Source organism: Carassius gibelio, chromosome A8 (genome assembly GCF_023724105.1).
Source record: "Carassius gibelio isolate Cgi1373 ecotype wild population from Czech Republic chromosome A8, carGib1.2-hapl.c, whole genome shotgun sequence".
NCBI lineage: Eukaryota > Metazoa > Chordata > Actinopteri > Cypriniformes > Cyprinidae > Carassius > Carassius gibelio.
This window is the reverse complement of record NC_068378.1, coordinates 24,321,888-24,334,297: the sequence shown is the minus strand read 5'-3', so window position 1 is coordinate 24,334,297 and position 12,410 is coordinate 24,321,888. Positions and strand designations below refer to the sequence as shown.

General features: G+C 38.0%; 1 protein-coding gene across 2 annotated transcripts in view; it reads left to right on the top strand.

Annotated features, from left to right (window-relative positions):
- Window positions 1-409: 409 nt before the first annotated feature.
- The window catches only part of LOC128018964 (FYVE, RhoGEF and PH domain-containing protein 1), a 49,944-nt gene continuing 37,943 nt past the window's right edge, over window positions 410-12,410 (top strand). Inside the window, exon 1 of one of the 2 annotated variants that reach the window (XM_052604887.1) lies at window positions 410-1,448. In XM_052604887.1, coding sequence (XP_052460847.1) covers window positions 1,301-1,448 — 148 coding nt within the window. In that variant the 5' untranslated portion in view covers window positions 410-1,300. The remainder of the gene's footprint in view (window positions 1,449-12,410) is intronic. The other variant, XM_052604886.1, reaches the window with a different exon arrangement.

The window sequence follows — 12,410 nt, the reverse complement described above, 5'->3', positions numbered from 1 at the left end:
TAACCTAATAACACCCAATTAGATCCACTCAAATTCAAAAAGTTCAGGTTTGATGGCCCCTCCCTTTGAAACCTTCTGAACTCGAGCTACTGGTGCAATGGAGCTCAAATGGGACGAGTCCATGTTTACAACCACTTTAGCTCTCCTCCAAAATCCACATAGTTTTATGGGGTGTAAATGTTTATTTATGAATTTATGAAATATAAACGATCTCCCCGATTGGGGTTTCTTTTCAGGAAGGGGGAACGTTCAAATCCTTTGAAAGTTTTTCCTCTGCATCAGATTTCAAGCACAGACCCTTAGAAAAAAAATAAAGAGAGAGGGAGAAAATGAGAAACAGACTTTGGGAAAAGAGGAGAGAGGGATGGAGGGGGTTGAAGCTCGGTTTCATATATCCTCCTGGAGGAGGAGGAGGAGAAGGAGGAGGTTTTCAGTTTAACAGACTTTGGCGTTGTCGAGTCCCACAAAAGAACAGACAAGCAACCGGTGCAGAGCGAAAAGAGCGGAAAAGTAACATTCCAACATTCTAACAATGGAACACTGCGACATTGTAACATTGGTTTTGTTTGAGGATCCCGCGTAAAATACACACGCTGACAGCCGGAGGAGTTTTCAGACAGCGAATGTGGATTGTGTTTGAAGCAGCTGACTGGGCACTTTTTTTTGGATACGGTTGTACTGAACGGAAACGGGGGGAAACCGTCTGAATAATAACGACAATATGCGGAGCCGTTTACATTCCGCAACCAGAAGTTTATGGAAGGCGATATGGGAAAGTTAGTTTCTAAACGCGAATGTCACTAACAGAACCGATGTGGTTCTTCGAACCTCGTTTGCTTCGGACACGTCATGTAATAATGATCATCATGTCTTATGTTATGGATTCATAACGCTATTCGTTTGCTTCTTTAACGTTACATTCTGAAACCGCCACACATCAAATGGCATAAGAAGATGACTGAATTTCACAAAGCTCATTTCACAAAAACGCATCGGGAGTTCTTTATATCGCATTTGCTTGGACTTGTATGTGATTCTGGTTAAATTGATCGTTGATGGCTGTTTCTGTTCGGATTTACTCTCCACCGGCTGATCAGGAGGGATCGATCCGCCTGATTCACCGTTTCCAGCATCTACAGGAGGAGGACGAGCTCGGGACGCGAGAGAGGCTGGTGGTTTTAGACCTGGACTGTTTCGAAGACTCGGTTTTAATATCTGGACCTGGATTATAAAGCCAGTTCCCTGGAAATCGTCCCCGTCTTGTGTGCTTTATGCCTTCGTGAGGGTTTCGCAGGCAGGGATGCAGTTGAATCGACCCAAGAGCGCGCATCTCATCAGCTCCAGTCCGCACAGTTCATCCTCTTATTCCAGTCAGTTCAAAAGCATGCGCTTCTCATACCACATCAGCAGCGGTTTACCCAGTCCACAGCCTGCCCTGCGCAGATCAGGTGAGTCTGGAGCTTATTTAAGGTTAGATGCTCTGACACGTGTCCCGTTTTCTTTTCACTGTCAGTACAGAGAGATTTGGTTTCGCATGCAGTCCTGCCCCAAAGCATCATTATAAATAAGAGAGGTGTCATTGATGTATGCAAATGCATTTTTTTTTTTTTTTTTTAAATCTAGTTTAATGTGCCAGCTTCTTGGAAAAATAATATTTAGGATTGATTATGTTAATGTTAATGTTGAAAAGTTTCAAGAAAAGGTGATTTAATAACTCTATAAACTGTCAAGTGATGTGACCACCTTTTTAAAAATATATATTTTCAACTTTTCAATCATAAATTACAGTATTTGAACATGGCTTTTCCTTAAAAGGTCAAAATATTATATATTTTTTAATATCCCAGTCACGAAGTCCTGGTTGTTTTGATGGTTTTCTTGTCACATGAGAACAAAATGGCTTCCTATGTGTTGGTTATGCCTTACTGATTTTAATTTGGATGACGTTTTTAATATATATTAGCGTTTATTTTAATATTTTACAACAAAATAACATAATTGGGGATACGATTTTTTTCAAGGTCTTGTGCTCAAAAAGGCCACATTTATTTGATAAAAACACAGTAAAATATGTAAGTAATATTGTGAAATATTTCAGATTTAAATAACTTTTATTATTTTTGAATAGTAATAAATTAAAAACTTTTTTTTTAATGATTCAATAGATCTGGAGTATAAAAACAAGCATCACTGACCCATACAGTACATGTAGCTAATGATCTGCTGAAACGAAGCTTGCAGGTTCAAACCCCACAATGGTAGCTCTGTTAACTGTGACCATTGTGTCCTTGAGTAAGACTCCTAACCTTAGGTGACTCCAGAAGTACAGAAGCTTTTTACTGCAGTTCTACAATTCCTACTCCAACACTTCAGACCAATAAACAACAACTCAATCGCATAAATACCCGGCTATATTCTGATAATATAAAAGAACAGACATACATAATGTTTACATAGAGTAAATGAGCGCACATCACCCTGTATTGTTTGCTTTGGATAAAGGTTTAATCTAAAGTAACACATGTGTTGATGTAAATGGAAACATAGATGTTGAATACTTGGAATCCTTGATGTTTTTTCTCTCTGAGAGCGAGCTTTGGCTCCGGATGTCTTCAAGACTAGAAAAATGACACCACTCCAGTCCTTGTGTCTAGCATGTTGTGTAGGCGCTTGTACTATTGAGTCCCAGAAAAATGACCCGTACACTATATTAAAGGGAGGCCAAGCTCATACAAATGATTACCGAAATAAATCAGGATTCTTCTTATTTGTCCTACACAGCTTAGAAGCAGTTGTGCTCTGAATGGATGGGCCTGAAGACAAGCTCATCAGTCAAAGTGGCATAATGTATTATCCTGCCTCTGTACGTTAGTCTCAGAGGACGGCGTGTCACTAAATCAATGCCCAGCATTCAGAGAGACACTTTTATGCGATTCCCAATTTTAAGAAGATGATACTCCTGTATAAAGAGCATGGAGAATGTATCTTGATAATACAGTGCAATGTATTGCAGTTTGCAGCAGCCACGGTAATCTGTGTAGATAAACATGTGTTGGCGATCCAGTTCGTCAGATGTTTGTTGTGCATGTAATGATATTCACATGCTCGACTGCTCACTTGCTGATAAGGCAACAGTGGAGCCTGACCGGAGTCCCTTTTGGTGCTACGTTGCCATGTTTGGTGTTTAGTGCAATGCTGCCGCTGCAAAGTTTGTACTCTGGTGTGTGGTTACTTGAGGGTCTGTCAGTTTCTGTCAGATATTTACTCAAGCACTGCACTTCGAAATCCAATTAAATGTGTCTGGAGTTCATTTGAGTTCAGTGGGTCGCATGTGTGCTGACCACCAACTCGCTAGTGGATTTCAGAAACGTGTCAGTGGTGTTTGATGCACTGGAAGGCCACACACATGAAGAGTTGTCCCCGGTCAATGTCTTCTTTAATAACTCGTGCGTTTGCTCAATCCATTACCCTTAAAGAGCTCCTTTGGTGAAAATCAAGTTGTTCACAGGTCTGTTTGGTGTTTTAAAGGCATATTTTAAAAAGAAATTCAAAACGATATGATATGAAATTTTCGAAGAAAAGTGTTAGAAAAACAATGACACAAAATAATTTATAGAATGACCAAAGCATTAAATTCGGCATGAAATGGAAGTTGCATTTGTCTTTTCTTCCCTGTTGTCAAATTTGATTTCATTGTGGCTTTAAACTTTGGTGCTGAAGTATTTGCTTGTGAATTTTGCTTTAAATTGTGGGGCTTACATAGCTGTTCTTCTGCAATGCATAAAGACATCTTGTTCAGTCAGTCTGTGTAATTCAGTAAAATTAATGCATCTCAGCACATCATAAAAAATATGATGTTGAGGTTAATGTAGAAAGAATGAATGTAGAGTAGAAATAGCACTGTTCTGTCTTGTGGCTGATTTAATGCAAGAGGAGCAAAATTATCTCACTTAGACTTGTGAACGGGATCAGTTTCATCGTCACCCATATAAATAGCATGCAGGTGTTTTATTCTGCTGCTATTTTAAAACATTTTTGTGCTTGTTGCATATGACAGTAACAGATGGGCTTATTGTCCATGCATTGTTAGGCTAAAATCACTTGGATCTCATATAATCAATATAACAGCTGTATCAAATGTGTGTGAATGCTCTTCAAGCCTCTGTTGATAGATATGCAATTTAAAAGAGGGTTTAAGTGCATTCTTTGCTTTGATTTGAATTATATATCAAAAGTTTGGGTCAATATATTTTTTGAAATCAGACTCCTGCTCACAAAGGCTACAATTATTTCTACAGAAATATTATTACAACCTAAAATAACTGTTTTCTATTTGAATATATTTTAAAATGTAATTTATTCTTATGATGTCAAAACTGAATTGTCAGCATCATTACTCCAGTCTTCAGTGTCACATGATCCTTCAGAAATCTTTCTAATATTCTGATTGCATTATTTAATTATTATTATCAGTGTTGAAAACAGTTGTTCTGCTTGTCTTTTTTTTTTTTTTTTTTTGTCTTAACTGATCTTGAAAACTTGCATATTACCATTAGTTTCATTATGTTTTGTTTTGGATATCGTGCACTGGTATTATTATGTTGGCTTGGCAACAAGCCAACATACTGTTATGCTATTTAAACTTCTTCTTTTTTTTCTTATTATTATTCTGTACGCTACTCCTCCTAGGGCTTTAAAGCCACAAGCCCCAAACTTGGCAGAAACCTGTGGGATAGAGCGGTGCTGGTTGCTATATCTTTTCAGACTGATCAGACTTAAAGTTTTTTTTTAATTAATTTTTAAATGTCAAATTACATTACCCATAGACTTACATTATCTGAGAAAAATTGCGCCCCTAGTTGCAATAACCGAGATTAAAGGGAGGAGTCAGGTTTCGTTTCACTTTTAAACCGGTTAAAAATACCAAGTAAATAATACAATTTCCCTCAAACTGACAAGCTAAACCAACATATCTGATTATTACAGGGGTCAGGGCTCATTAATAATTTATTTCTGGGCAGAGAGCAGTTAGAAAGACGAGAGAAGAATCAATGCTGCTCAGCTCAGGCACTGTCTCCACGGAGCTCACAACGAGCGAATTCATTCTTATTTAAGACCTTTTAAAACGGCGACTGCACGCAATCCACACGTTAGAACACACCAAGAGCTAAATTCAGATGTTTCTGAACTGTTTAAAGTAATAACATGATATATTCGCGGCAGCCAAATGTCCGCGAGCCCGCGATGTATTTCTCTGAACACTTGAAGTCCACATGACAGCCGCGTTTCGGGGCGAGATCGGACAAATAAATAGGCTAGCTATATAAACTGACAAGCTAAACCAACATATGTTATTATTACCGGGTCAGGTCTCATTTATAAATTATGTCTCTGGCCAAAGAACAGCGAGAAAGACGAGAGAGAAATGAGCGCTTCATCCGCATTTTTAAGCGCTTCCAAAAATAATATCACAGCGAATTGCACTAATCCACCCATTAGAACACAACAAGAGCAGAATTCAGGTGTTTTTGAACTGTTTATGTGTGCAAAATGAAATATAATTTGACAACGTGATACAGCTTATGAATACTATGTCTGGGCAGAGAGCAGTCAGACAGACGAGAGAAGAATCACGGCTGCTCAGCTCATGCTGTCTCCACGGAGCTCACAACGAGCGAATTTATTCTTATTTAAGACCTTTTATAATTAAATTATATCGGCGATTGCACGCAATCCACACGTTAGAACACACCAAGAGCTAAATTCAGATGTTTCTGAACTGTTTAAAGTAATAACATGATATATTCGCAGCAGCGCGACTGCCCGCGAGCTCGCCATGTATTTCTCTGAACACTTGAAGAGAATTTACAGCCTGTCACATTAAAACACTGCAGCGAAACGGCACAAAACAATTAGAACAATATATTATACACATGAAAATGAGTGTTTATATGTGATTGTGAGATTTTATCTGTCAGGCTGAACCTCACATCAATTGTTATCCATCGTCACAACATGGTAAAGTCATTTATATATATTTTTTAAGAGCTTCTTAAAATAAATATTCCTGCGAATGCACACAATCCACCAATTAGAACACACTAAGAGAAAAATCCAGGGGTTTTTGAGCCGTGTATGTGTGCAAAATGCAATATTTGACATCGCGAAGGGAAAAAAAAGTCACATGACAGCCGCGTTTGGGGCGAGATCAGACAAATAAATAGGCTACACATTTCATTCACTCTGACAAGCCAAATCAACATATGTTATTATTACCGGGTCAGATATCTCATTAATAAATTATGTCTCTGACCAAAGAACAGAGAGAAAGACGAGAGAGAAATGAGCACTTCATCAGCATTTTTTAAGAGATTCCAAAAATAATATCACAGCACTAATCCACCCATTAGAACACAACAAGAGCAGAATTCAGGTGTTTTTGAGATGTTTATGTGTGCAAAATGACATATAATTTGACAGCGCGATACAGCTTATGAATACTGGAAGGAAAAAAGTCACGACAGCCTTTTAACTCTGGAGTCGATTAACGCATATACGCGTTTTGAGTCATTTTCTGCTGATAACCCTGACAATTACTTAAATTACATTTTCAGTTTTAAACGTACAGATAAGAGCAATACATCAATCGAATCTGTAAAGGGTCTACTTTTTTTTGGATACAAACACAATAACAACAAAACTTTGTGCACTTATAAAATAAAGATAACAAACAAGGTGTGCTGTCTTCAACCTTGTCTGCGCTGATCTTCATTTACAAACACGTCATTAAAATGAACTGTAACTCCATGAATACTCAACGAAGAGACATGAGAGATATATCTATAGAAAGTTTGACATGTCTACTTTTAAACTAAACAAGTGCTGCCGAACAAATATTCTGTGATAAAGTACGCGATGTCCTTTTTTCACGTCTCCCTTCTAATGTGTATGGAAGGCCAAGAGGGTCAAATACACGTTAAATACGCGTTGTTTACTCATGAAAAATCAGCTATATTTCACGTTTTAAATACACGTTAAATACACGTGAAATACACGTGAAGTATGCCTTAAAAATCAGTTTGAACAGGTCAGTGTCATTGGCTGCTGAGGACTTGGGTCAAACCACTTCTGTGTGCTTAGAGGGGTGTACCATTCATAGACAGGCAACCACCATTTAACATGCTATAGATTAGCTTATTCAGCCTTATTATTTAGTCTTTTTTCTTTTCTGTTTTGTATAGCCTATAGAAATAATATATTTAAGTTTCAGTTTTATGAAATATTTATTTTTTAATAAATATTAATTAAAATTTTGTGGTGATAGCATAACGTTTATAAAAGTTACAGTATTTTGTAATGAAACAGGACTTTTTGTTTAGCTCTTGACTCACCGAAGTATACTATATATACTGTCCCTTCTTTAATTTTTCAGTAGTGTGATAACTTAAAATATGTTGTCAGTACTATTAAAATAACATTAAATTGAATGGTATTTAGGAGATTATGGTTTTTGCATGACTTATTTCGCATTCAGCTAGACAACCCTGTCGTAGCTGTTATCATAGCCTAGGCTTTTTATTAAAAAAGAAAACAGCAAGGGACCATGGAAAAAGACTGTTGCAGGTGTATTTTTTATGGTATTATTATTTTTTTTTTTTTGCAGCGGGGCAACTCAAGAATGTTGGGCACACAAGTACTGTGGCTCTTTTGCCCCATGGCCAAGATGGCCAAGCCAACATCAAAGTTAGTTCACTAACTTTTAATTCTAGTTATTATTATTATTTATGCAACAGGGCAATGGCATATTTTCTGAAGTACAATGGAGTATCATATAAATACCATAAATAAGTTAATCATTTAGTACTGTGGTGGTCTTATCATTTGTTACCATTATTGCACCAGCATGTTTTTAACAGGAAGACCTCAGTGGAAAACACATGATTGTATTTTTGTAGATGTAATGGCAGGAACCACATTTCACACCATGTTTTCTGTGTCTCAGAGTCTGTTTGCCTTGAATGATGGAGTTTCATTTCATTCCAAAATGTTGGAATGTGAAAGAAGAACAAGTTGCAAAAACTTGGACCCGTCTTTTCTTAACAGGGTGTGTATCTGCGTAACGCAGCCCGAGTACGATCAGTCCCACAACTCCCATGATCATTGTCACATAGTTTTGGAAGACACTCTTATCTCCTCCCAGACAGATTATCACGAGTAGCTGTGAGCGAGAAAACTCTAGCTCTTTCACTTCTCAACGCTCAGAGCGGCAGAAGTGCTGTTATTAGGACAGCGTGAAAGCGCAGCAGTTCTCATTGGTCAACGGCCAACTCGGTAGATGAGTAGGAAGTCTGTCTGGCTGCTCGGCCTGGCGCTCTGTGGAGAATTACATGTGTGTGAATGAGCCAAACTCCTTGTAAATCTCTAGAGCGCCGTTAAAGAAACAGTCCCCGAGATGCATCCATATATAGGTTGGGAAAGAAGGAAACCGACTGAAACGGCTCTCTGAACCTTAAGGAAGCCTCGTATGCAAAACAGAGCCTCGCTCATGACCCTCTTGGCCTCTTTTATAAACACAGAGTAAGGATAATACATTATGTTTACTTTAACTCATCCTAGTTTGTGGTTTGCTGTGCAACAGAGCACAACAGCCAGGCTCCGGAAGTTAAAAGCCCACTCGTTTGCTTCTCTGAGAAAATGTTTTTTAACAGTAATGTTAAAACCTTTCCAGACAGACCTACCACTAAAACTAAAAGGTTGTTAGATGATGTTTTATGTTTCTTTGCATACCACAAGTGAGAGTGATAAATTATGCAGAATTGCTCTGCAAAGACCGCCCACTCCCATGATGCACCTCTGATGACATAATCAAGTCAATCTCCCTAAACTCCCGAACTGTTTACACTAAAGCTGTCAAAAAGTTTAGAATATTTAAGAATTTTTTATGTTTTTAAAAGAAGTCTCTTGTACTTCAGCCAATATTGGGTTTATTTGAACAAACAAAAATGCAATGCCAAATGGGGAAATTTTATTGCAAATTGTTTGTTTTGCAAAGTGTTTTCTATTTCAGTATATTAAATATATAATTTATTCCTGTGATGCAAATCTGAATTTTAAGCATCATTACTCTACAGTCTACAGTGTCACATGATTCTGCAGGAATCATTCTAATATGCTGATTTGCCTTTGCCTGATTTGCCTTTGCCTGATTTGCCTTTTTCAAGAAGTTAATTTTTATTAAATGAGCCAAAATTGCAAATACAGAAAGAATCAGCCCTGTGTAATATTTCGACCCGGTCTACACTTGCTTTATTGTTGTAGGGTAATGTGATTCGGAGCCTTTGGGGAAATAAACAGCGGAGTTAGTGGAGCAACTGAGAGCCATGTTGATGAAGCTTTACTGCTCTGGTTCTTGTTAGGATCCCATAAAAGTCTGTCTCTATTGGTTTTTGCATATTTTCATTTTTGATTCATAATTATGATCATATTCCGTGCTGTGGAGATTATGAAATAAACACAAAATGAGTAGGAAAGTCCTTATTTAGATTTAATTGTTGCTTTATTGAACTGTTTCAGGTGTTTCAGAGCAAGCATTTCTACAAAGCAAACTGCATGCAGTTTCATACTTGTATTTAATACTTATTGATTTAAACAAATCCTAAAATTAAAGGAATAATTCACACAAAAATGAAAATTTGCTGAAAATATACTCGCCCTCAAGCCAATATATAGATGAGTTTGTTTCTTCATGAGAACAGATTTGGAGAAATTTAGCGTTACATCATTTGTTCACTAATGGATCCTCTGCAGTGAATGAGTGCCATCAGAATGAGAGTCCAACATAAAAACATCACAATAATCCACAAGTAATCGAGTGGAAAAAGTCCATCCCCTGTTGTCCTCTAACATCAAAATTTGTTTGGAATTGTTTTGGACTGTTTCTGCTTGTAAACAGTGTTTGATCTGTGCAGATTTCTCTCCTGATTCAGATAAGATGAGTATTTCACTGGAGAAAGCAATATTAGGATTATAGAAGTTTCAGTTTAAAGTAAAAATGTCTTGATGGATTTGTTTCTTGCAAACATGCATCTTTTCAAGATGTTAAATGATGGACTTTAGTGGTGTGGATTATTGTGATGTTTTTAACATTTTGACGGCACCCATACACTGCAGAGGATCCATTGGTGAGAAAGTGATGTAATGCTACATTTAAAGGGGGGGTGAAATGCTCGTTTTCACTCAATATCCTGTTAATCTTGAGTACCTATAGAGTAGTACTGCATCCTTCATAACTCCAAAAAGTCTTTAGTTTTATTATAATCATAAGAGAAAGATAGTCTGTACCGATTTTTCCCGGAAAAACACGAGCGTCTGGAGGCGTGACGTGTGGGCGGAGCTAAAGAATCACGAGCGGCAGTAGGCTTTTGCGTTGAGAGCATGTGGAAACTGTGACATTACGTGAGGACAAAACCAACCAAAACAAACCATGGCTAACAGTCAGATTCAGCGTATATTTATGATCCAGAATCAGATCCAGAGGCTGAAATTTAACAAGAGCAGCATCAGCCACGACGTCTCTATGTGGTATGTACTGAAACTGTATATATTTGCTTAGCGGTTTTGGAAAATGCCTTAGTTCCACTTTGTCGTCTTTTTTTTTTTTTTTTTTAAGCTGTACATGTGGAAAGTGCAGTTTGATGACAACATCGCATGTTGTTTACTTGATGTGCTTACGCGCTGATTGCTAAGTTAACAACACAGAGATATTTTAAGCAGTTTTACTCACCGCCTGAGGTTCCAACACATGATCGTGACCCTTTTTCGTTGGGATTGCATTATCCTTAAGAAATAAACGATACGCAAATCCGGCGTCAAACTGGGCCTTGTTTGTAAAACAAGCATCTTCGAAATGCAGGGAACAAACAAAAACACTTGCACAACTCCGTTGATGCTCTGTAAAAATAAACTCCATCCACTGGCCCCTTAATGCTGTTTTTTCTTTGGTAATCTGTGCAGGGTTGTCTTGCCCTGGCAACCAAAAACACACTTCTTTTGTGACATTTCGCGATGCTCTCGCTCTGATCAGTGAAGTCTGTTGTGCTCTCAGTGCTCTGCTATACGGGAGCGCGCGCTCTTCCGGCAAACGTGCCCTCAGGACCCATATAAGGAAATTCCGCTCCATCTAACGTCACACAGAGCCATACTCGAAAAAAACTTTCCGAAACTTGTGACAAACCGGAAGGAGTATTTTTGGAACAGGAGTATTTTTAAACTTTGTCCATGTTTAGCATGGGAATCCAACTCTTTAACAGTGTAAAAAACTCAGTATGCATGAAATAGCATTTCACCCCCCCTTTAAAAAAAATCTGTTCTGATGAAGAAACAAACTCATCTACATCTCAGATGGTCTGAGGGTGAGCAAATTTCATTTTTGTATGAACTATTCCTTCAATTATGAGCACATAATGGTGATACTTATCTTAGCAAACACTGCTAATTGTAATAATAGCAATTTTATTTCCACTTCTGTTGAGCTTCCAAAAGGTCCATAGTTTCATAAAACAGGACAGTGGTGTGTAGAGATTTAAAAGTTGAGAATGTATAGCTATCAAAGAGCACTGACAGGCATTCTGGTCACACATCCACCACTCACGGGTATAAATAGAAACCTCAGAGGTTTGGCCAGGGCTCACAGAGGAGAACTGAAAGGACACAGCCATGATGTTACAGAGCAGGCCATGACCGTTCATGAGAGTCGTCAGCTTCACCAAATCCTGCACAAGCTAATGTGTGTTAGTTAGCCGACTCCCAACGCCATGAGAACCAGGTTTTACTCTTGAGCAAGGCACTTGACCTTTGACCCTCTGTGTTTCTCGCACAAACCACATGACCTCTACACTCCTTAAAGGTGCTTTTTTATATTTCCTCAGTGAAATCAAGATTATCCTCAGAGTTTTATATTATGTAAAGCCACGCTTACTAATGCATCTGGTAGCCTGAAGCGGATGTGATTAATCGCAGTGTCAGCCGAGCGAACAGTCTTTAGCAGGTACTGTGTGAGTGTTAGCTAGCTGTGAATAAAGTGACAGTGTGACAGTCAGTGCGAGGTGCTGTTACTGTTCTCTCACCTTCCCTTTATCTTTGCTTCCTTTCTTAATTCAGTGAAAAACACTAGCACCGTGTGGCTGTTAAATGCCAAAAAAATGCAAAAGCTAATTGAATTAACCAGGATCTTTGCTAAAAGAGGAAACAGTAAATACTGCTATGCTAAGGCAAACAAGCTCTTTATTGTGAGTAGTGACTACTTGCAATTTTATGTCCCAGGACATTTTATATATATTCATCTAATTAATCGCAAATTACATATGGCTGTGAAAATATCCCCAAAATATTATTCAATGCCATTTTTATGT